The sequence below is a fragment of the Salmo salar genome, chromosome 11 (assembly GCF_965601325.2).
Source record: "Salmo salar chromosome 11, fSalSal1, whole genome shotgun sequence".
NCBI classification, from domain to species: domain Eukaryota; kingdom Metazoa; phylum Chordata; class Actinopteri; order Salmoniformes; family Salmonidae; genus Salmo; species Salmo salar.
Genome location: NC_138301.1, coordinates 35,266,774 through 35,292,445, shown reverse-complemented (window position 1 = coordinate 35,292,445; position 25,672 = coordinate 35,266,774). Strand labels below are relative to the sequence as shown.

Here is a 25,672-nt window from a genome sequence, read left to right as displayed (position 1 = left end):
CCCATCTACACACAATACCCCATAATGAAAAAGCGAAAACATATTTTGGGGAAATTTTGAAAATGAAATACAGACATCTCTCATTTACTTAAAGTACTCACACCCCTGAGTCAATACTTTGTAGAAGCACCGTTGGAAGTGATTACATCTGTGAGTCTTTCTGGGTAAGTCTCTAAGAGCTTTCCACACCTGGATTGTACAATATTTGCCCATTATTACTTTCAAAATTCTTCAAGCTCCATCAAATTGGTTGTTGATCATTGCTAGACAACCATTTTCAGGTCTTGCCGTAGATTTAAGTCAAAACTGTAAGTCGGCCACTCAGGAACATTCACTGTCTTCTTGGTAAGCAACTCCGATGTAGATGTGGCCTTGTGCTGTAGGTTATTGTCCTGCTAAAAGGTGAATTCATCTCCCAGTGTCTGGTGGAAAGCAGACTGAACCAGGTTTTCCTCTAGGATTTTCCCTGTGCTTAGCTTCATTCCGTTTATTTTTTATCCTGAAAAATTCCCCAGTCCTTAAGCATACTCATAACAGCCAGCACTATGCTTCAAATATGCTTCAAATAGAGTGGTACTCAGTAATGTGTTGTATTGGATTTGCCCCAAACATATCACTTTGTATTCAGGACAAAAAGTTAATTGCTTTGCCACATTTTTTGCAGTATTACTTTAGTACCTTGTTGCAAAGAGGATGCATGTTTTGGAATATTTGTATTCTGTACAGGCTTCCTTTTTTTCCACTCTGTCAATTAGGTTAGTATTGTGGAGTCGCTACAATGTTGTTGATCCATCCTCAGTTCCATCACAGCCATGAAACTAACTGTTTTAAAGTCACCATTGGCCTCCCCATGGTGAAATCCCTGAGCAGTTTCCTTCCTCTCCGGAAACTGAGTTAGGAAGGACAGCTATATCTTTGTAGTGACTGAATGTATTGATACACCATCCAAAGTGTAATTAATAACTTCACCATACTCAAAGGGATATTCAATGTCTGCTTTTATTTTATTTTTTACCCATCTACCAATAGGTGACCTTGGCGAGGCTTTGGAAAACCTCCCTGGTGGTTGAATCTGTCTGAAATTCAATGCTCAACTGAGGGACCTTACAGACAATTGTATGAGTGGGGTACAGAGATAAGGTAGTCATTAAAAATCATGTTCACCACTATTATTGCACACAGAGTGAGTCCATGCAACTTATTATGTGACTTGTTCAGCACATTTTTACTCCTGAACTTATTTAGGCTTTCCATAACAAAGGGGTTGAATACTTATTGAGTCAAGACATTTCAGCTTTTAATTTTTTATGAATTTGTTAAAATGTAAAAAGTCAGAATTCCCCTTTGACATTATGGAGTATTGTGTGTAGGCTGGTGACAAAAAAATATCAATTTAATCCATTTTAAATTCAAGCTGTAACAACAAAATGTGGAAAAAGTCAAGGGGTTTGAATACTTTCTGAAAGCGCTGTATATAAACTTATATAAGGGCTGATATCATCCTTTGCCAAATGTTAATAAAGGTTTCAATATTGCCTCTGTAGTCCTGTAATGGTAGGACAGAGAAGCAGGTCCAACTAGGGCTGTGGTGTGTTGTGTGGACACCTTGAAAAAGACCTTGTTATAACACCTCAACAGGACAAAACCAGACAGAGCCTCCATCTCTCTGAGGGGGCATGAATGGTACCCAAAATAGCAGAGAAGTAGGTCTCTCTCACACACGCACTCAACCTACTTCCTGAATTCTAATGTTATACCAGGACAGGTAGAGGGCTGTCAAGGTCAAATGGACACAAGATTGGAGCAGCATATTAATGTCCCTTGTTGATCCCAAACGGACATACCGTGAAACTTTAATTAATAGCATGGCTGTTTATTAGCTTAAAATCCCTCAACACAACAGGTGCTTATTAGAGACAGGCGTATATTTGAGCTAAACAACTATTTCCTTAATGTACACAGCTTTTGCTCACTTGCATAGTTAATTCACTTCTAGCATTTTAATAAATGTTCTTCCTTTTTTGCACTAATGTGTTATCATTTACACACTGTCACATTTGTCTTAGTATGCAGCCATTTTGAAAAAAAACAAAAAACTTTTCCTTGACAATTATTCTCCTATTTGACTGTGCAATTTTGGCAGTTCTTACTTTCGCCACTAGTATGCGATCGGCCGATTTCTAGGGTTCTGTACTCCAGAAGTTGACTGTTTTTGGGTTTGCCAGTTAGCTAGCAGTTCTCAGCTGTTAGCAGCCAACAGCTAGCAGTTTCTTACTGCTGATAAAAACAGATGACTGCCATAACTTTTTCTAGTCATTACTGAATTATTCAATCTAACAAATCAAACATGAAACCTTGTAAATAAGTCATCGTAACCTAAGTAAATAAGTCATCGTAACCTAAGTCATCGTAACCCAGCGTTTATTTGAAACAGGCGTTTATTTGCTGAAATGTGTGCCACTGCCCGGCTTTTAAAATGGACAAGCTGCTATTTGAGACTACGTTTAATTGAAGTTTTACAGTACTTTAAAACAGAACGGATACTCTGAGGCCACTATAGACATTAGGCTTGTGTTACTACTAGGCTCTCATTTCGGCCAGCAGGGGGAGCTATTATACTGGGAATCAACTGAAACTATACTTCAGGTTGGCACCAAATGTTCAGAGACAAACGTTATTTTTCGAAGGCGTGCTGAAAAGAACTATCCTTATCATCATTATCAGAAATGACATGAGGTAAGTGTTCAGCAGGCATGCAACCGAAGAGATCAGTCCGAAACTGGGAGGTAGCCTACAATCCAAATTTGTCCACTAAGAAACGCTCGTTTTAGGTTTGCATTGCGCAACATTTTTAAATGTTGTGCCACACTGTGACCTGATGAACACAACCCATGTCAGAGGCCATACACGTTGTTTACCTGACAGGGGTTTCAGGGTCACTGGGATGGGCCTCGGCCTGGTCCTCCATCACCTGTCTGTGGGCCTCCCTCACCCTGCTGAACACAGAGGGGCTGTGCAGGGGGCTGGGGAGGGGGACAGGGACACTGGTCATACAACAAGCCAATAGTATGTCATGAAATTGCCTTGCAATGCAGTATTCTCCATTTCCTTGGGAAGAAAGGAAATGTCTTTATACTAGAACCAAACCCCGAGACACACACGCGGAGACCCCCTGAGCAGTCCCTTACTAGAAGGCAAAATGGCAGGAGTCGGCATCTAGGATACTGACACCAGCAACCCCCCAGCGAATTCAAAACTACTTTCGTAACCCGAGTGTCAACTCAACTGTGCATGGTAAAAGGATGAGCACTCACCCAGAGGCGGCGCTCCTAGTGGCCAGAGACTTTAATGCAGGGAAACTTAAATCAGTTCTACCAAATTTCTATCAACATATTAAATGTGCAACCAGAGGGAAAAAAATTCTAGATCACCTGTACTCCACACACAGAGACGTGTACCAAGCTCTCCCTCGCCCTCCATTTGGTAAATCCGACCACAACTCTATTCTCCTGATTCCTGCTTACAAGCAAAAATTAAAGCAGGAAGCACCAGTGACTCAGTCTATAAAAAAAAGTGGTCAGATGAAGCAGATGCTAAACTACAGGACTGTTTTGCTATCACAGACTGGAACATGTTCCGGGATTCTTCCGACGGCATTGAGGAGTACACCACATCAGTCACTGGCTTTATCAATAAGTGCATCGAGGACGTCGTCCCCACAGTGACTGTACGTACATACCCCAACCAGAAGCCATGGATTACAGGCAACATTCGCACTGAGCTAAAGGGTAGAGCTGCCACTTTCAAGGTGCGGGACTCTAACCCGGAAGCTTACAAGAAATCCTGCTATGCCCTGCGACAAACCATCAAACAGGCAAAGTGTCAATACAGGGCTAAGATTGAATCATACTACACCGGCTCCGACGCTCGTCTTATGTGGCAGGGCATGCAAACTATTACAGACAACAAAGGGAAGCACAGCTGCGAGCTTCCCAGTGACACGAGCCTACCAGACGAGCTAAATCACTTCTATGCTCGCTTCGAGGCAAGCAACACTGAGGCATGCATGAGAGCATCAGCTGTTCCGGACAACTGTGTGATCACGCTCTCCGTAGCTGACATAATACCTTTAAACAGGTCAACATACACAAGGCTGCGGGGCCAGACGGATTGCAAGGACGTGTGCTCCGGGCATGTGCTGACCAACTGGCAGGTGTCTTTACTGACATTTTCAACATGTCCCTGATAGAGTCTGTAATACCAACATGTTTCAAGCAGACCACCATAGTCCCTGTGCCCAAGATCACAAAGGCAACCTGCCTAAATGACTACAGACTCGTAGCACTCACATCCGTAGCCATGAAGTGCTTTGAAAGGTTGGTAATGGCTCACATCAACACCATTATCCCAGAAACCCTAGACCCACTCCAATTTGCATACCGCCCAAACAGATCCACAGATGATGCAATCTCTATTGCACTCCACACTGCCCTTTCCCACCTGGACAAAAGGAACACTTATGTGAGAATGTATTCATTGACTACAGCTCAGTGTTCAACACCATAGTACCCTCAAAGCTCATCACTAAGCTAAGGATCCTGGGACTAAACACCTCCCTCTGCAACTGAATCCTGGACTTCCTGACGGGCCACCCCCAGGTGGTGAGGGTAGGTAGCAACACATCTGCCACGCTGATCCGCAACACTGGAGCTCCACAGGGGTGCGTGCTCAGTCCCCTCCTGTACTCCCTGTTCACCCAGGACTGCATGGCCAGGCACGACTCCAACACCATCATTAAGTTTGCAGATAACACAACAGTGGTAGGCCTGATCACCGACAACGACGAGACAGCCTATAGGGAGGAGGTCAGAGACCTGAATAACAACCTATCCCTCAACGTAACCAAGACTAAGGAGATGATTGTGGACTACAGGAAAATGAGGACCGAGCACGCCCCCATTCTCATCGACGGGACTGTAGTGGAGCAGGTTGAGAGCTTCAAGTTCCTTGGTGTCCACATCACCAACAAACTAGAATGGTCCAAACACACCAAGACAGTTGTGAACAGGGCACGACAAAGCCTATTCCCCCTCAGGAAACTAAAAAGATTTGGCATGGGTCCTGAGATCCTCAAAAGGTTCTACAGCTGCAACATCGAGAGCATCCTGACTGGTTGCATCACTGCCTGGTACGGCAATTGCTTGGCCTCTGACCGCAAGGCACTACAGAGGGTAGTGCGTACGGCCCAGTACATCACTGGGGCTAAGCTGCCTGCCATCCAGGACCTCTACACCAGGCAGTGTCAGAGGAAGGCCCTAAAAATGGTCATGGACTGTTCTCTCTACTACCGCATGGCAAGCGGTACCGGAGTGCCAAGTCTAGGACAAAAAGGCTTCTCAACAGTTTTTACCCCCAAGGCATAGTACTCATGAACAGGTAATCAAATGGCTACCCAGACTATTTGTATTGTGTGCCCCCCCCCCCCAAACCCTCTTTTTACGCTGCTACTACTCTCTGTTTATCATATATGCATAGTCACTTTAACTATACATTCATGTACATACTACCTCAATTGGGTCGACCAACCAGTGCTCCCGCACATTGGCTAACCGGGATATCTGCATTGTGTCCCGCCACCCACCACCCGCCAACCCCTCTTTTACACTACTGCTACTCTCTGTTCATCATATATCCATAGTCATGTTAACCATATCTACATGTACATACTACCTCAATCAGCCTGACTAACCGGTGTCTGTATGTAGCCTCGCTACTGTATATAGCCTGTCTTTTTACTGTTGTTTTATTTCTTTACTTACCTATTGTTCACCTAATACCTTTTTTGCACTATTGGTTAGAGCCTGTAAGTAAGCATTTCACTGTAAGGTCTACACCTGTTGTATTCAGCGCATGTGACAAAAACACATTGATTTGATACAAACCATGGAAACCAAATGACCTGACAAAGTCAGGTAATACATGTATATGTAAATACATTTAAATATATGCAAATAAATGCAAATGTCAGCCATGATCATTCCTGACGGTTGTAACATACTGTATTAAGCATCTTTGTATATATACATTATTATTCTATAACATTCTCAACAGTGCTCTTATTTGGGGTTCAGAGTTGTGAACAAAAAGGCATCCCAGTATTAAAAAAGTATGAAAATGTATGCACACACACTACTGTAAGCCGCTCTGGATAAGAGTGTCTGCTAAATGACTAAAATGTAAACAAAATAATTTTAAATGAAGCTGAATCGTGATAATGAGTTGTAGGAATCCATTTGGGACACAGCTCAAATCCAAGGCAGGGGAAAAAGTCTGAAATCGGGCTGCCTTGCATAGAAACCAAAGTGGGTTACCTGGTTACAGCCTTGACAACGGTGGTAACCTTGGAGACAGAGCCTTCCTCGTCTGATTGCGGTGGCTCTGGGAGGAAAAGATAAGTGTTTAATTTGGTGTTTTGGGGGTTGAACAAAAGAAATCAACAAACTGAGACGTCTATTCTTGCAGTAAAGGTGTGAGAGTCAGCAGATGTCACATTTCTATACATCAATGGATACGCTTCAGTAGTCATATGAAACCCTTTTAATTCTATGTACACAGTTGTTGGATATTGTTTGATGCCGTTTGCATTTTCTATGGACCACTGTACCATCTGAAAGATGGTCACTTGTCCCTCCATGGTATCAAAACACAGATTCATAAGAAAATAACATACAGATGTCTTGAACATTCATAGGCAAACAAAAAGGTCACATACGTGGACATATCATGTTTATAAGCAGGCATTGGAATATAAACCATTACAACAGCTATAATTCCTATTCCAGTGGTAATAACGTGGTAACCCAGCTGGCCTTAATGAGGAATGTTATTTTTCTTGTCTTTTGTAGGAGGTTCTAAACAGGCCAAACACTTAGGTAATGACATCATAATGTCTTTGTATTGTGGATCTTTATTTGATTGTCATGTTTCCCCCACAGCTCCCTCTGCTGGGATCTCCACTGGACCAGTACTGACTGGCAATTTACAATTACGCCCACCTGTGTGGTCTTGTTGTTCTGACATTGATTGCCATTGCCTTGCACGCCGAACGGCTCATACCCCAAACGTTCGTGTGGTAATAAAAATGTCAATTTAAGTTTATTTACCGGAGTGCTGTCCTATTTCTGTTCTTTGAATAACGTGGTAATAACACATGAATAATTGGCCTATAACAGCTCTTACTCTGCAGGCTGAAGCGTTCTGAGCTGCCCTCCTCCACGGGGGTCACCAGCTTCATCCGCAAACTCAGTTTCCCATCAGCCCCTTCGGCCGTGTCCTCGCCACTCTCCCCCGCCGTGATTTCGCTGGTCGCCATCGCCGTCTCCGTGGAAACATCACCCACCACCACGGACTTGTCAGAGAAGGAAGTCATGTCTGAGGAAAACAGAAAGAGCCGACGACCACCACGACGTAATCTGGCTCAGATTAGAGCCTCTCTGGGGGATTCTACTAGCGAACCATGATATTGGAATGATGAGGTGAGGTGACTGGGAGAACAACTGTGTTTGTGTAAAGGAGGTGGTTGCGACAAAGAGAGAGAGTATGTGTGTGAGTGTACCTGAGTGGGTGAATCGGAGAGAGAGGGTGAGTTTGTGTGTTGATGTGTGAGGGCGAGTGTGTGTGTGTGTGTGTGTGTGTGTGTGTGGGATAGAGAGTGAGTGTGAAGTGATGTGTGAGACTATATAGGTTGGTGGTTAGAATACTTTGCTTCAGTTCACATGGTAAAGCTGGCTATGGAGAGAGCTAGTTGATAGTATTTCTTGAGGGGGAGCAACCCACCAATCGGAGTGCTGTGTCTCGGTGTCTGCTTCAACTGGCTGATCAGAGGGGGAGTGGCACTCACAGGAGGGCCAATCAGCTCGCCTTCTTTGGGGAGAGTAAAGTGGAATGGAATCTCTGCTGGTTAAATAAAGGTGAAATAAATAAAAAAAATAAAAAAAACCCTGGTGACCCACCCCATCCCAAACATACCACTGATGTTCCCCCAACCCACCATCCCAAACATACCCCTGGTGACCCACCCCATCCCCCAACCCCGGTCTACACACAATATATTGGACAAAAACAAACTTCTATCTACTTCATGGATTCTTAATAGTCTTTCCTCGTTTCCTTGTGTCTGCTCTCCTCAAAACGCATTGGAGGAGGTGAGGGAAGGTCTGAGGTTCCTCCCCTCTGATCTTTTCCTACAATGTGTTTTGAGAAGGAAAGAAAGAAGAGAGGACACAAGGAATCAAGTAAATGCTATTGAGTCACCTGATATCTCCACAGGCATCTAGGCCTCTCACCTCCAGAGCTGTCACTGAGGCTCTTGTCTCGGAGCCCCTCTGCTTCCCTAGACCCTTCCTTTTTAGCCTGGGCGAGTCCAATTGGTACCAGCTGGGTGTCCTTCAGCTGTGACCCTGTGCCATTGGACGACACTGACCCCCGCCGGCTTGCCACTGGCTGAGACGTGTCCACCTTCGACGGCGACTTCACTTCCTTCTCCAGTAGTTGGGAGCTCCTCTCGCTCTCCTCCAGCACAATGATGCTGCTGCAGCTCTCCTCCTCTCCTCCCTCCCTCCTGGAGTGCGAGACAGGGAACTTCCCTCTCTTTTCCTCTTCTTCCTCCATAGGCTCTGGAGAAAGCACCTGGCTCTGAGAGAGAGACAGATAGAGGCCTGAGCCCTCGGGCCCCAACGTGCTGTCCTGCTGCTTCTCTCCCCCCTCCTCCATCCCTTCTTCCTCCTCTTCTTCATCTGCTTTGTTTTTCTCCTTTGGGCTGTTGGTAGCAGTGCCTCCACGCTCCTGCGATAAAGACTGTATGGATTTAGACGGGTCCCGGTTTTTCTGTGAGCTCGTCGGGCTTCCCACTCCCCCTCCTTCTCCTACTTCTCTCCTTCCTCCTCCATCTCTTCTGGAGTCTACACAAACACCAGGACTCGGCGAGAGAGCCTTCACTGACCCCACGTGAGACATCTGTGAGAAAACAGACTGGGATTGAGACAGGGAGGCCAAACTACAGGGAGTGCTATTCGAGGAAGAAGGCGTCTTCTGCACACAGCTGCTAGGGGTGAATACGTCTATGGTTTCAAGCTTCTGTTGGGAGGAGGGAGAGGGGGAAGAGGCCTTGGTATCCTGCTTCTGAGAACTATCTGTTTTGGTCACATTGATACCATCGTCGCCTATATTCACGTTGCGTACATCCAAGGTTGTCTGTTTGTGCGTGTCAGACTTCTGTGAAGTGTTACATTCCTCTCTCCTGGTACTTTCCCCACTAGTCTTCAGCAAGTCAGGCACCTGAGGAACTTTAGGCAAAATAGCAGGGGTTTTTGGGTCGGAGGGGACCCCGTTACTTTCCCTCTTCTGGCTGTTACGTGAAATGACAGAGTCACTGGTGTCTATCCGTAGGGGTCCGTCCAGACCTCCTTCTATCTGTGTAGCCTGACTGTCCTCCTCGACATCCTTCCCCCCAGCCTGCATGGAAGCCTGCTGGGGCAGACTACAGCTCGGAGTATTCACAGACAGCTCCAGTTGGAAAGAATCAGTCACAGAGTGTTCTCGGTCAGTTGTTGTGGGTGCTTTGGACTGGGCGGGTGCAGCAGCCATCTTGGGTGAGCTTGAATCCAGTGCTGTGGGTTGGGATGATGATGTCACTTCCCTGCTGTGCGTCTCTTGTGGAGCTATGCTACTGCTTCCAGCCTCTTGGCTCTGGGTTGGGACAAATACATCCTTTGGAAAGGGAAAAAGAAGAAACTAAATTGATGGTGTTTTATGAACCTATAGGACTTAACCTGATTGAATAATGAGATTCTTGATCATCATAATAAACCAACATAATCCATAATAAGGGAAGAATAAAGAGAGATAGGGGTAGGTCCCTGGTCTCCATTTATGTGGTACCATGTGGCTCAGTTGGTAGAGCATGGCACTTGCAACGCCAGGGTTGTGGGTTCAATTGCCACAAATACTATAGGTCACTCTGGACAAGTGTGTCTGCTGAACGACTAAAATTTAAATTAAAAAAAATATATAGTTACATTCAAAGGTGAAAGTTGTGTACAGAAAAACGTAAAGACCACATTCTTGCCTAATACTTTCTAAAAGTATATACTAAATCATACTATTTAGAACAAACTGTTAAGTAAAAACATACACCGTAAGCAACACATAACATACTGTGTGTCAGACTTTATTGAGGAAACATGTACTTACTATGACATGTGGTTGTTCCACCTAGCTATCTTAAGATGAATCCACTAACTGTATGTCACTCTGGACAAGAGCTTCTGCTAAATTACTAAACTGTCAAAAAATAATACTAGGCTCATCCATACTGAGAAGATGTCATCTAATGCACAATTTGGTTGTTCCCCACCATTCTTTCATTTTGGTACAGCCCAAACCCTTACATGATTATGAGCTGTTGTCAAACACACATTGGTCTGAGTTCCTACTACATGAAAAGCCATGCGAATGACATCCAGGCATTTAAAGCAAACTACATTTTCAAAATGACTCATACTATAAAACATTATATTTTTCACATTCCCAAACAGCCTACTATTTAGTACGCAAAAACGGGTAACCGGACACGGCCATTGAGTTCAGTGCTAACTGAATCTATTTTTTCCCCACTATCTGGTCAATGGATTAAAGATACGTACATGAGAGAACTCCGGCTGGGTAGGCAGAGAGAGGGTCCTCTCCAACACAAAATCTGGGGAGTTCTGGGATACTGGGGTGGATGCCGAGGGGTGTGACTTAGGAGCTGGGTCCATGTCCATTGGCTCCTCCTCCTTGCCATCCGATTGGTCCTCCGGAGGCATAGAGGTGTCCATTGGTTCGTCGGCACCTGTGGGGTAACCAGAAGTCTATCACTGAGTTCTATTTTTCAGAATAGACACTAAAACAACTGACATGTCAACTGGATAAAATAAAGTTTAGTTACCCAGTTCATTTTCTTGTCCTGTCGGTGAATTGGGGACAATAAAAGGTGTTTTGCTCAAATTTTCCTGGCTGGGTGCTACAAAGTCAACAGAGTTCCTATTGGAAGAGAAGGCAAAGATGAACGCAACAATCATTCTTCCTCTGTTGAGGACAAAACAGAATCGCTGGTTGTGTTCGGTAGGGACAAAACGTTTTGAAATGGTAAAGTACTACCTCAACTTGACCAATTGGGATGCAAACTCATGAGGGCCCAAAAACAAGACACTTTGTTTTTGCTCTGAAACATTCAAAAAAAATCCCTGCCAGGGGGAAAATGCAGGTTTTAACTAATTAAGAACAACAAAGAATATGATCTACATGATCAGTATAAATATTGCACTTGGGAAAAAAACATCTTAAAGTAGAAATAAAATGAAACAAACAGGCATTATATTTTTGCTCTATTATAGTGGCCAATATATACATCAATCAAGTGCACAAGGCTACATGTGCAAAAATAACGTTCACTGAGTAAAAATATATATATAATCCTCCCTCACTCACGTGTTACTGTCAAGTTCAACACAACAAAAACTATATCTTTGGGCTACACTGAACATTATTACATTGTACACTTTCTGCCTGTGGACACACTGTTCTACAATGTGCCAGCAAAAGTGAGAAAGAGAGAAAGTGTGTAGTGTTCCTTTCACCTCTATTTTCATTCTGAAAATTAACGACATACTGTAGAGGGGAAACATTAGTTAACATTTCACACAGATTGCCAGGGTCCAGTAAGCAATTAACGCGTTATAATTTGAGGAACGGCAAGGAGTCGAATATCAGTTAATACTATAGCAAACTGGTTAGGTTACTAATGTTAGCTAGCTAACGTTAGCTGTCTGACTTTATTAGCAAGCTAATTTTCACACCATAAACTCAATTACTTGATCAGATGAGTTGGCTAATGTTTCTCAATATTTCTCTGGCTAGTGTTGGTAAAGTAGGGGTAGAGCTTTAAAACACATAAGTGTATTATGGGTAACGTAGTAAGTTAACTTTCGCTTTTGAATGCAATTGTGTGTGACGGGGATGTAGCCGGACTGTTGTGCTCCGTTTGCCCACTATTTTATTTTGTCATTCGGACTACCTCAAATGATGTACAAGTTTTAATAAAAGCCAACTATTTAAGTGGAATTCCAGGCTAACTCGTCAATAGCAGAGGATAAGATCCCCAAATGTGGGAATTACCCCAGAGCATCCATAAATTGCTCTGGCCTTGGAGCTAGCAAGTGAAGGCTCCCCTGAGCCGTCCTGACTACGGTCTGGAGGGGAGGCAAGAAAGGTAACACTAGCTAACGGATAATTCGATCCAGCTAGCAAGATACATAACAATACTAATACTTGTTCCACCACACTTTCTCCCTCACCTCAAACTTTCCAAATGCCAGTTGTTTTTCGGTTACAGCTCATGAAGTTTATTTTTTATTTTATTTATTTCACCTTTATTTAACCAGGTAGGCAAGTTGAGAACAAGTTCTCATTTACAATTGCGACCTGGCCAAGATAAAGCAAAGCAGTTCGACACATACAACAACACAGAGTTACACATGGCGTAAAACAAACATTCAGTCAATAATACAGTAGAAAAATAAGTATATATACACTGTGAGCAAATGAGGTGAGATAAGGGAGGTAAAGGCAAAAAAGGCCATGGTGGCAAAGTAAATACAATACAGCAAGTAAAACACTGGAATGGTAGATTTGTAGTGGAAGAAAGTACAAAGTAGAAATAGAAATAATGGGGTGCAAAGGAGCAAAATAAATAAATACAGTAGGGGAAGAGGTAGTTGTTTGGGCTAAATTATAGATGGACTATGTACAGGTGCAGTAATCTGTGAGCTGCTCTGACAGCTGGTGCTTAAAGCTAGTGAGGGAGATAAGCGTTTCCAGTTTCAGAGATTTTTGTAGTTCGATCCAGTCATTGGCAGCAGAGAACTGGAAGGAGACGGCCAAAGGAGGAATTGGCTTTGGGGGTGACCAGAGAGATATACCTGCTGGAGCGCGTGCTACAGGTGGGTGCTGCTATGGTGACCAGTGAGCTGAGATAAGGGGGGACTTTACCTAGCAGGGTCTTGTAGATGACCTGGAGCCAGTGGGTTTGGCGACGAGTATGAAGCGAGGGCCAGCCAACGAGAGCGTACAGGTCGCAGTGGTGGGTAGTGTATGGGGCTTTGGTGACAAAACGGATGGCACTGTGATAGACTGCATCCAGTTTATTGAGTAGGGTATTGGAGGCTATTTTATAAATGACATCACCGAAGTCGAGGATCGGTAGGATGTTTTGTTGCGAAATAGGAAGCCAATTCTAGATTTAACTTTGGATTGGAGATGTTTGATGTGAGTCTGGAAGGAGAGCTTATAGTCTAACCAGACACCTAGGTATTTGTAGTTGTCCACATATTCTAAGTCAGAACCGTCCAGAGTAGTGATGCTGGGCGGGCGGGCAGGTGCAGGCAGCGATCGGTTGAAGAGCATGCATTTAGTTTTACTTGTATTTAAGAGAAGTTAGAGGCCATGGAAGGAGTACGCTTCATCACCTTCTCACCCCCGTCTCCGTGGTCAGGCTTCTCACCTAACGTTACCTCTTCATTCTCGTTCAGGGGACGACCTGCTCTAACTGACAAGCTGCCTTTCCAGAGCGCGCGCTGATGCTGTAACTAGTAAATTGGTTGTCTCTTCTTTCTTCAGTCGCGTGCTGCGCTGCATTCTATTGTTATGTAAACGATTGGCTGAGCCTTGGATACAGACAGTATTGCTCCAAACGCGCATCACTCGATTGTTACAGCCAGTAGTGATCCAACACCCCCCAAACTTTTCTCATCGGATCTACATGAATCACGTAGGTCACCTATTTTGGCTTCAAAACGGCGAATTTCACCAAAAGGTGACTAGTTTGCATCCCTGGAACTCAGTGGGAGTGTGCAGTATAGTGTTGAGGTGCGAGAGGTCTTACTGGGAGAGGCTCTCCTGCACCAGGGTGCCCTGCCCAGAGAGGTGCAGCAGATGCAGGGTGTGGGCAGGGGTCAGGGTGGGCACGCCTTGGTTCTCTGGCTCTGACATTGTGCTGTCCACCCCTGTGCCTAGAGAGAGAGAGAACCCCATTATCATCTGTTAATTTGTGATCAATTGTTCATGTCAACTGTTGATAACAGTTGTGACTGCTCGCCTTCAAATTGTTTTGTAAACAACAGACTACACTTGTTTTAACCTCTTCCAACAAGAGCTGCTTGAACTGGAGAAGTACTGTAAGCCCTGGCAGTATATAACACAGACAGATAGTTTGGATGGGTGGATAGATGGATGGCCCACCTGTCTTGTCAGTGTCGAAAAGGTCCTCCTGAGAGGACAGCAGCTCAGAGTCGTCCCCTTTGGGATCCTGGTCCTCGGAGGCCTGCAGGCCCTGTGAGTGGAGCAAAGCCTGGACACTCAGTTCCCGGCCGGCACAACCCAGGGGCTCCGACGAGCTGCTAGAGCTCACCTCCGACCTGGGGCAAGAACCAGACAATTTATTAAACTAATGCACAATTCCAAATCAACGCTTAGACCTTTTATTTACTTCTGGAGATCTGAGAGAAGTTGATGTGTAAGCAATATGGTGAAAATTCCACCTAGCCTGTTGGGCAAGTTAGACTCATTACCATATTGCTTACATCTATCAAATCTTCCCAGAGCTCCACAGGTGCATAAGATATCATCTAGGAGTCGATTTGGGATTGAGCAACAGAACTAGCATGTGTAAATCTGTAAGGTATGGATCTATCATTTTGCGGCCGAATAAAATGACTACCAATGTCCCACTAACATCAATGTGTGATTCACGTGAATCTTCCAATTAAGGTGTGCACTTTTCATGTTCAGATTCAGCCCTTCTTATTAAAAGGCCCAATGCAGCCGTTTTTATCTCAATATCAAATCATTTCTGGGTAACAATTAAGTATCTTACTGTGAATGTTTTAAATTAAAATGGTCAAAAGAAACAAAAATAGCTTATTAGAAAAAAACTATTTCCCAGCTAGGACTATCTGGGAGGGGAAAACTAGCTGTTAATGGCAGAGAGGTTTGGAACTCTTATTGGTCTATTAACTAATTAACCACCTGGTGATGTCACCAGGCAGGTGAAAACTCCATCCCACCAAAACAGGCAGAAATTTCAGGCGGCCTTTTCAAACAACTCTTACGCGAGAAGGGCATTATCATAATTTTCACAATTTCAGTATTATTCAAACCAGATAATGATGAAATATATATAAAACACAGGAAATCATATTTTTGACTGCACTGGACCTTTAAAGCTTGACTCTCGAGCCCTTGTGGTACACGGAGGCTTTATGACTATATATGGTCTTGTAGGTATGCATCCTACCGATGGATATTCTCACCTCTTGGATTTGCTGTCCTGACTGCCTGAAGGCAAGCCCCTGGTTGTGTTCTTCTGTTCACCTGGTGACAAAACAATGACAAGTCAACAAAATATGTTTCACTTTGGTCAAGATTTCAACTGGGTCCAATTCACTGTAGCAAAACATTTTGTAACGGAAAATAAAAATATGTCTGTGTTCTTATTCTTCATGAACATGTTCAGGGTCATATTCATTAGGCACACTGTATCAAAACATTTTGCAACAGAAAATGAAATAAAAGCTAATTTCTTACTGGACAAGTTCAGGTAGTCCCTTTCCGGTTTCCTCAGAAGTTCAGTTTGTTGCCTAATGAATACGACCCAGGTAGTACCACCCTGTTTGTCCCAGTTTAAAATGGTTTTCCACCTACTAAACACGACCATGGACTCAAGAGAAGTAAAGATAACTTAGTATTGTTACCTGGCTTGTTGTGTCTCTGGCTGTCTGTCTGGGCAGCAGTAGGGCCCTCCTCCTCCTGACTGTTCCCCACCACTTCACCCAGACCCTGGCTCTCAGAAAGCTCCAGACAATCAAACTTGGACACTCCTCCTAAAATACACACAACATAAACAGCTCAAAATCATGATTCATGAAATGCAATACTGATCTGGTGATGAGGAAAAAGTGGCACAGCCTAAAAATAATGTTTCCAACAAGAGCATCGATGGAGCATTTGAAAACGTACACATCTACAGTATATTATCTCAGAGACATATCTCAGATGGTTATTTCTTTCTCTGTTAAAAACTGCTCATACCTTCAGACTGGGCGCAGTGTGTAGTGGAGTCCGCCCCAGACTCCGTGGCCATGTCTTCTGTAGCACACCTGATGGTGTCAGGGATCAAGATGTCAACGTAAAGCAGACTATTGCTGAATTCCAAACCGACCCTTATCCTGCCCCCTACAACCTAGCTACCTCTGTAGATTGGAGGTGATTGGAAAGATATAAGCGTTATAGAGTCATCTTGCCTTCTGATTGGCTAGGTGGAAATGTCACCATATTGCGTCCACCTATCCAATCCTCTCAGATCTACAGGAGTGTCTAGGTAGTAGACAGGGGCCAGGGTCCATTTGGAATGCAGCATACTTCTCAAACATCTCAGCTGGCTGTCTCAATGCTCTTACAAATGCTTCAATTCACTGCATCTTGGTGACAATGTTATCCTAGTACCTACCTCCTTGTATTGGAGCAAACTTCTAGGACTTGACTTTCCTCCTGGTTGACTAAAGAAAATACATTCAATAGGTTTAAGACAGAATTCAATGTCTGCTATGGGGAGACAAATGCTATCAACTGCTTTCAATGTTATCACAGAGAAACCAGTGCTATCAATAGGCTATATGCATGTTATTACTCTGATAATGGCTGCAATGGTTGAAACCAGAGTTTACATTTCACACTTACTATTTTCTGTGCCCTTAACTTAGCAGCCTGGACTTTTAGTGTTTCTGAGGGTACATTAGTTTGCTATAGGAGTGACCCAACTAAATGTTCCAAATCTATGTAAGCGACAGGGTTCGAACATGAGTTTCCTGCACACCAAAAGAGTGCATTAGCCCACTAAAAGACCCAATGCAACTCTTTGGGTCCCAGGCAAGGATACTCATCACAGCAGTTACATACAGAGAACCACAGCTTCAAATGGTGAGGTGTCGTATGTATCAAACGTATCAGAGTAGGAGTGCTGATTTAGGATCAGTTTGGCCTTTTAGATCCCAGTGAATAGGATTACATAGAGAGGGGGGGAATTGATCCTAGATCAGCACTCGTTCTCTGAGATGCCTTATACATACGGCCCCAGGTATCCAATCTCTGTCCTTTATGGTCACAGGTTGAGAGACCAACCTGGCCCGTTGTGATTGTTGTTCTGGACCCTCTCTGATTGGCTGTCGGTCTCGGAGTATCGATTTCCTGCTGGAGAGGAGATCAGCTCCTGGGGAGAGAGAAGGCTGGATTCAGTGGCCCTGTTCATATTAGAACAACAGGCATCACTCCTTCCCATGAAGTAGAACAAGTACTGATCTGACATGACTGGATTATTTGATGAAAACCCTGCTGTCACCTATCCAATTGTGTCAGTATTGACTCCATGGCAGGTAGGATGGAGGGATGTATTTTAAATGGATTCAAATTGGGCCAAGTGATATTTTTTGCTCTTGACAACTGACTTGAGATCTGTTATCCCCACACTCCTAACATTAATGAATATGAGCTTCACAACAAAACCAGTCCTAGATCAGTTGTAAAGACTTATAGAGGTAAGTAATGTCATGTCACAACCTAAATTGATATGCCCCAAAGTTTCTTTGAGGTCATCGGACAACAAACTAAGGTAGCAGGAGGAACTTAGCTTGGGTGCCCGTCTGTTCCTGCTCAAAGGTACTAGGAGGAACTTAGCCTGGGTGACAGTCTGTTTCTGCTCTCTTGCTTGACAATGGAGTGGGCAAAAACACAAACTGATCTGGTACCAGGCTAGGAGGAACTGACAAAAACAATACCTCTATCGTCTCCCCTCCCTGTATGAGTTGCTGGTTCAAGCCCATCTTCACTCGTTACCTCCCGCAGTCTCTACACCGTGCTACTCACCAGTACAGGGCTGTGGGAGGTGGCGGGCTGCAGGCTGGACAAGCGGCGGGCGAGCAAGGCGCGGTAGCTACTGTCCGGGTCGTCCTCCAGTGCCGCACTGTCGGGCTGGGAGTCCTCCACGATCAGGCACGGGTTCTCTGCATGGGGCAGACTCGAATCCAGGTCACTTCCGCTAGGATCCATCGGATTATGGCATGCACGGACAGCAGGTAGCGTAGCTGCTGCGCCAAAACAAAGAACGAAGGCAGATATTATAGGAACAACTGCCCGACTGTTAGGTAGAGATGAACAATATAATACAACTGAATCGATCCGTGTGGTGCCATGGACTTGCAGTCCCCTTTCCGATAAATAGCTAGTTAGAAGACCACAACAGAATTTGCTAGTCTAACTAGCTAGCTACCGGTAACGAGTTAGCCTAGCTACGTTTAGGAAGTGAGAGCACAGCACATGACTGAGAGCAAAACGTTGAGCAAACTAGTTAGCTAGTCCATAAAAAAACAGCAATGCATAATATTGATTTACTTAGCTAGCTAGTTTGCTAAAAATAATATTTCATAATTACGATTGCAACCACAATTTGAGCTGGTGTCCTTTTGGCATAGCTAGCTAGCTACCTTGGTGGTCCAACAACTAGCCCAATCATTTCATTAGCCCATCCCCTTTCTCCAATTTCGGGGTAAAACTACACATACGGATGGTTATGATTGATCTGGGACGCTTCTGGCCCTGTCGTCATACCAAAACAGCAAAACGACTAGCTTCATACTCTACAGCTAGCTATATTTCACGAAATCGTAATATTTGTAAACAAGGCTGTTCTGGCAGCAGAACTTCGAAATCGGAAACCCGCAAACGCATTCACAGGGGAAATATTTGGCATAAACATACGATAGCTTAGCTAAGCTATCTAATGTTAGCTAGTTAACGTCGTTATCCAGAATTGAACCACTAGCTACGGACCTTCAAAATGCAATGTTGTGTTTGGGGGTGCAAGGCCCAATATCGGAAAGGAGGAGGGTTAGGGTTTTTCCGATTCCCTACTGGAGAGAACGAAATTGCTCAAAGTCAAAGGAAAACTTGGATAAAAATGGTGAAGAGAGAAGACCCCGAACCAGATCTGCCTTCCCGTGTGGGTGGTAAATTGGTACTCCAAATGGGAAAGGACTGGCACCCTACTATCTCTCGCATTTGTGGGAGGCACTTTGTTTTGAGTAAGTTGATGGTCAGTTCGTAGCCAACAGATCCTACCCGCTTGCTTACAGCTCCGCTAGCCCAGGACAGGCTTCCGGTGTAGATTAAGACAATTGAGGCGGGGTGAGGTATGGCTTGGAAAACATACCTCAATCCAGGGGTGAGAAATGCGTTGTTCTCCGAATTGGCCCATTATCCCAACTGTTACACCTAGAAGATTGAACAAATGCAACAAAAAAATAGCAGTTCAATCTTCTCTGTGTAACAGCTGGGATAATTCGGGGAACAATTCGGAGAACAACTAATTTCGCATCCCTGGATTGAGGTACATATCCAAGCCATTTCTAATCTAAACAAGCCTGTCCGACCCTAGGGCAGCTGTAAGCAAGCCGGTCGATCTGCTGGCCAGTTAGTTTGATGCATTCCCTATGACAGTGGTTGGTTTCCCGACAAAGAGCTAGCAAGCTACAGAGTTTTCATGAAGGAAGTGATGTACGGTAAACTGTCAAAGACAGTTCACACAGGCAACTGCATAGAACACCACATTTCCAGTGCAATAATTTAAGTGTCTGTCTGAAGAGACTAAAATCTAATTTGAGTTCATATTTCAGAGAAACCAAACCTGCATCCGGACCACCCTGACTTTGCCCCATCCCTCTTCTTTCGCCCAGAGGACTATGCCTTGAGTCCGAACACAGCTCAGACAGAAGGGAAAAGAAACCTGCAGAGCTATGACAGGGCGGTGAAGAAGAAGAAGTGCCTTGACCTGAGTGAGGTTGGAGGTGCTGACCCGAGGGACAGTTATGCTGACACCACAGAAGAAACTGAAGAGCAGGACCTGGGCACCTGTGTATCGTGTGAGGTCCTGAGGAAGTCCTTAAATGATTTGCAGTCCAGGCATGATGCTCTGCAAGTCGAAGCTGTCGATCTCAGGGCGGAGAGAGACTTTTATAAAGAGAACGCATCTCAATCCTCTCTCTTTGTTGACACCTTTACAGACAGAGACAATCAAACGCATACAGTGAGAGAAGTGCCTAACATGGCTAAACCAAATGGTATGAACCAACAATGTACAGGGATGGTTGAGGAGCCATGTCTTATGGAGGTTGAGGGGCCATGTTCTGTGAAGGTTGAGGAGCTTTGTCCTGTGAAGGTTGAGGGGGACTATGATCAAGTGTTGATTAAGGAAGAGGAATAACAGGTCCAAATAGAACTTTGTAGCCCCTTGGCTAGTCAGGACAAAGTGACCCATGTCTCCCAGGATAAACCTACCCAGCATAACAACATTATGAAGCCAACCAGGCGACCATGTGTGTTAGCCCAGGATAAACCTATCCAGCTTGCCAAAGCCGTAGTAGAAAGCCACCTAATGACTAACCATCTGCCTGGCAGCCAAACCACTGCTGAGCCTTTGCAGAAGACTCCTCTGTCAGCTCAAAGGAGACCTGTTGCAGGCAAACAAATTCAGAGAAGCATAAACACAGAGAGGGATGAGTTGCTTTGGCTGGGCTACATGAAGTGGAATGTGCGTCTTCCAGCAAGCACAATTAGAACCGCACACAAGTTTCAGACGCCTAGGGCAACAGTGCAATACCTTCTACACGCAGTCTTCTCCCAATGTGAACTCGCTACCAGCAATCTCAAGGGCATTCCTGCACTGGGCCTTAACAAACTGGACCCGGACAAACTTTCTGCCATAAGACAGTTTGTCGCCACTAAGTTTCGCCGTTTAGACATGCGTCAATGTGGTAAAGACTGGGTAAAGTGCCGACGCCAGATAACCAGCATGCTCAGGAACATTCGGAAGGAGGACAGGAAGACGAGGGGGCTCTCAGGAAACCTTTGTATGATAGAGGAAGTGGTATCGGATCAGAGTTTGCCCAGTCAGCCATCGCCTCCCTCATTCCCCTCGATCTCCCAACAGCACACAGCCGCCTTCTACAGCCCAACAGAAGAAGAAGAGATCCTCTGTCTGGAGAGTTAGGTTACACAATATCTGTAATGATGTTTGCATTTTCCTGTAATAAACAGTTTGTTGGGAGTAAAAAATATAATATGACTGACAATGTATATTTGAACTTTGGCTGATGTATAGGCTACATGTGGTAGAGTGGAACTTTGAAGGAGTGATGTGTGGATAGGGCACTGGGTTAGGTTAGGGTTAGTCACAGACTGTGTTCAATAGCAGTTGTATAGATGGGGTGAGTTTCCCCCAGAATATGAAGTGCTTGAGACACTGGTAGAAAACCTAAATGCAATCCATCATTATAAAATGGCACTCCAATCAGACCTGTCGGTGGCTATGAAATGGACTCCTTTTCCTCATCTCCTTCCTGCTGGCTCTCCCAATTATGAGCACGTTAGAAGTGAATTCTTGCTGCCTCTCCCTGATTATGAACACATTAGAAGTGAATTCCTGCTGGCTCTCCCCATTATGAGCACGTTAGAAGTGAATTCCTGCTGGCTCTCCCCCAGTATGAGCATGTTAGAAGTGAATTTCTTCTGGCTCTCCCCATTATGAGCACGTTAGAAGTGAATTCCTGCTTGCTCTCCCCATTATGAGCACGTTAGAAGTGAATTCCTTCTGGCTCTCCCCATTATGAGCACGTTAGAAGTGAATTCCTGCTGGCTCTTCCCATTATGAGCACGTTAGAAGTGAATTCCTGCTGGCTCTCCCCATAATGAGCACGTTAGAAGTGAAACCAAAGGTGGATAGAGTCTTTCCATAAGGGAGCTGAGTGAAATAACTCATACACACATTTTGAACATAATATACTAGGTATATAATCTGTACATACAGTGGGGGAAAAAAGTATTTGATCCCCTGCTGATTTTGTACGTTTGCCCACTTACAAAGAAATGATCACTCTATAATTTTAATAGTAGGTTTATTTGAACAGTGAGAGACAGAATAACAACAAAAAAATCCAGAAAAACGCACATCAAAAATGTTATAAAATGATTTGCATTTTAGTGAGGGAAATAAGTATTTGACCCCTCTGCAAAACATGACTTAGTACTTGGTGGCAAAACCCTTGTTGGCAATCACAGAGGTCAGACGTTTCTTGTAGTTGGCCACCAGGTTTGCACACATCTCAGGAGGGATTTTGTCCCACTCCTCTTTGCAGATCTTCTCCAAGTCATTAAGGTTTCGAGGCTGACGTTTGGCAACTCGAACCTTCAGCTCTCTCCACAGATTTTCTATGGGATTAAGGTCTGGAGACTGGCTAGGCCACTCCAGGACCTGAATGTGCTTCTTCTTGAGCCACTCCTTTGTTGCCTTGGGCGTGTGTTTTGGGTCATTGTCATGCTGGAATACCCATCCACGACCCATTTTCAATGCCCTGGCTGAGGGAAGGAGGTTCTCACCCAAGATTTGACAATACATGGCCCCGTCCATCGTCCCTTTGATGCAGTGAAGTTGTCCTGTCCCCTTAGCAGAAAAACACCCCCAAAGCATAATGTTTCCACCTCCATGTTTGACGGTGGAGATGGTGTTCTTGGGGTCATAGGCAGCATTCCTCCTCCTCCAAACACGGTGAGTTGAGTTGATGTCAAAGAGCTCCATTTTGGTCTCATCTGACCACAACACTTTCACCAGTTGTCCTCTGAGTCATTCAGATGTTCATTAGCAAACTTCAGATGAGCATGTATATGTATTCTTAAGCAGGGGGATCTTGCGGGCGCTGCAGGATTTCAGTCCTTCATGGCGTAGTGTGTTACCAATTGTTTTCTTGGTGACTATGGTCCCAGCTGCCTTGAGATCATTGACAAGATCCTCCCGTGTAGTTCTGGGCTGATTCCTCACAGTTCTCATGATCATTGCAACTCCACGAGGTGAGATCTTGCATGGAGCCCCAGGCCGAGGGATATTGACAGTTCTTTTGTGTTTCTTCCATTTGCGAATAATCGCACCAAATGTTGTTACCTTCTCACCAAGCTGCTTGGCGATGGTCTTGTAGCCCATTCCAGCCTTGTGTAGGTCTACAATCTTGTCCCTGACATCCTTGGAGAGCTCTTTGGTCTTGGCCATGGTGGAGAGTTTGGAATCTGATTGATTGATTGCTTCTGTGGACAGGTGTCTTTTTTACAGGTAACAAGCTGCGGTTAGGAGCACTCCCTTTAAGAGTGTGCTCCTAATCTCAGCTCGTTACCTGTTTAAAAGACACCTGGGAGCCAGAAATCTTTCCGATTGAGAGGGGGTCAAATACTTATTTCCCTCATTAAAATGCAAATCAATTTATAACATTTCTGACATGCGTTTTTCTGGATATTTTTGTTGTTATTCTGTCTCTCACTGTTCAAATAAACCTACCAATAAAATTATAGACTGATCCTTTCTTTGTCAGTGGGCAAACGTACAAAATCAGCAGGGGATCAAATACTTTTTTCCCCCACTGTAGATTAATTTCTTTTATTTCAAGTTATTTTAACAGGATTTGTGTATGCCTGGAGTTCATTCACTCAGCCAGTTTTTTTGGGTAAAGATTGCCAACGTTTGAGCTGGTGGCACCGTGGCAGCCCTGGCTATGTAAACAAAATCAATGTGTGGATTGCTCTCGCCTAACATGGACTTCTTTTCATTTAATTTCATGACAGAGGTGAACTATCTTTTAAATCAAACCAGTCCCATGGATACTCAGGACTACTTTAACCTCCCTCTGTTTCTATGGTGACGCCACAATCTGTTCCTCACAAAAGTAGGGCATTAGAAAATATTTCTCATGCATCAGGACCCAGGACATTTAGCATTTAACTCTAACCAAGTATGTAATCAGCATGCAGTTGCTTACCCATGTGTGCCTAATGAAATCAACTGGATCAGATGTAGGATGGTACATTACGGTTACTGATAGTTTCCACTATATTATCTACTATCATCTACCCAGACATGGGCTGTCTGAAATGGCTAGGGAATAGGGTGCCATTTAAAATGCTGCCATAGGCACATTTTTATCTCATTCTAAGATAGGCCACAGAAAAGGGCTTGATGTTTGAATGTAGGAAAACGCTTTATACATATTCCCACATCCTCAGTGAATTGACTCTGAAATGTCTCACTTATTTTTTGTCAGAGGACACCAAGTCCATTAGGGATGCTATGGCAACTCTATTTAACCTAAGTATTTATAAGTGTTTATAACAAAGTCTTTAGACTTTACATCTTAACACAGAGAACCTTGAGTCTAGTTGACCCACTGGCACTCTGAGTCTTCATAAACTACCTCAGCTGAGAAAGAACAGCATATGATCGTTCCCTTAGTGTAGCATGGGAATGAATAGCTTAGGCTGAGATAGTTTATTCAAATTATTAGATTTGTTTAAACGTGTATCTACATGCAGCACAGAAAGGTTATTTGAGCCAGTAAAACTCAATAGCATTCACAAGTAGGCTATCTTTGGCACATTATCGAGGCACCCATAATACACTCCTACCCTGCAATGAAGATGACACATTTTGGGTTGTCCTTGGACAGCATGCACCCTCATGAGCTGATATTATTTATAGGCTAATTTCGTTGATAAACAATATATAATATATGCATAAAATGTTTAATCAAAAGGTTTAAAATAAGCTAGCGTATATATAAATATGATTAACTATTTTAATTAAAAAAACAAAAACGGAATAACAGCATTAGATCGTGCATACTTTTCTTCAAGCCCAACCCTAAACACGCACCACTGATATGGAAATCATATGGCTATAGGCGACACATACGTACACGGTGCGGTGCATCGTGCTGGCGCGTCATATCGCCAAGCTGACCAGTTGAGTTGGAACCGAAAATATGAAATGCGCAGCAGCTGGAGAACGAAAATCCAAACGCAAGACACTATTCTGAACCTGTCCTTGAACACAAACCAGTGACATTGATGCTCAAATAGGCCTATATGATGACACGTTTCCCCCAAAAATGTATTAGGCGCTAGAAAGTACAAACTATTGCTTTACCTGAAAAGTTGATTTTCTCTTTTGCAAGCAGAAAGTATGAGATTTGTATTGCCCCCTTTGCAGCAATACCGGTGCGCGTTGACTGCGTTCACATCTCTCTGTCTCTCTCTCGCCCCCCCCCCCCCCTCTCCTCTATTTTCCAGGAAGACAGGGTGTGGATACAGACACTACCACTTAAAGATGCAATGGCATTTTTAACATGTTGGCATAATTAGTGCATGTAGGTGCTGAGGTGCGCACACTCTTAGAACAAAAGGTGCTATCTAGAACCTAAAAGGGTTATTCGACTGTCCCCATAGGAAAACACTTTGAAGAACTATTTTTGGTTCTAGGTATAACCCTTTTGGGTTCAATCTAGAACCATTCCCACAGAGGGTTCTACCTGGAACAAAAAAAGGGTTCTCCTATGTGGCCAGCCGAAGACCCCTTTTGGAACTTTTTTTCTTCTAAAAGTGCAGGATGACACGTGTGTTATTTATTGTGGGACTGGGATTACTTTTAATACAT

General features: G+C 44.1%; 1 protein-coding gene and 1 long non-coding RNA gene across 16 annotated transcripts in view; one reads left to right on the top strand and one right to left on the bottom strand.

Annotated features, from left to right (window-relative positions):
- LOC106562517 (TP53-binding protein 1-like) overlaps positions 1–25,277 on the bottom strand; it is a 36,476-nt gene extending 11,199 nt beyond the window's left edge. For 2 of the 15 annotated variants that reach the window (XR_006757563.2, XM_045689417.2), the window contains exons 1-15: positions 18,016–18,671; positions 17,275–17,362; positions 16,604–16,652; positions 16,186–16,253; positions 15,849–15,977; positions 15,408–15,468; positions 14,338–14,513; positions 13,982–14,108; positions 10,988–11,082; positions 10,704–10,891; positions 8,346–9,768; positions 7,837–7,956; positions 7,240–7,431; positions 6,372–6,438; positions 2,919–3,023 (exon numbers count right to left, since the gene is read on the bottom strand). Coding sequence is in view for 14 of the 15 variants with exons in the window: in XM_045689417.2 (XP_045545373.2) it covers positions 2,919–3,023; positions 6,372–6,438; positions 7,240–7,431; positions 7,837–7,956; positions 8,346–9,768; positions 10,704–10,891; positions 10,988–11,082; positions 13,982–14,108; positions 14,338–14,513; positions 15,408–15,468; positions 15,849–15,977; positions 16,186–16,253; positions 16,604–16,652; positions 17,275–17,362; positions 18,016–18,198 (3,071 nt within the window). In the remaining variant the exon portion in view is untranslated. Of the gene's footprint in view, positions 1–2,918; positions 3,024–6,371; positions 6,439–7,239; positions 7,432–7,836; positions 7,957–8,345; positions 9,769–10,703; positions 10,892–10,987; positions 11,083–13,981; positions 14,109–14,337; positions 14,514–15,407; positions 15,469–15,848; positions 15,978–16,185; positions 16,254–16,603; positions 16,653–17,274; positions 17,363–18,015; positions 19,263–25,165 lie in introns of those variants that run through there. The other 13 variants (XM_082957892.1, XM_082957894.1, XM_082957891.1 and 10 more) reach the window with 13 other exon arrangements.
- On the top strand, positions 18,969–21,263 carry LOC106562519 (uncharacterized). The gene is made up of 2 exons (XR_001319046.3): positions 18,969–19,229; positions 19,821–21,263. It is a non-coding gene; the product is annotated as an uncharacterized LOC106562519 (long non-coding RNA).
- Positions 25,278–25,672: the final 395 nt, after the last annotated feature.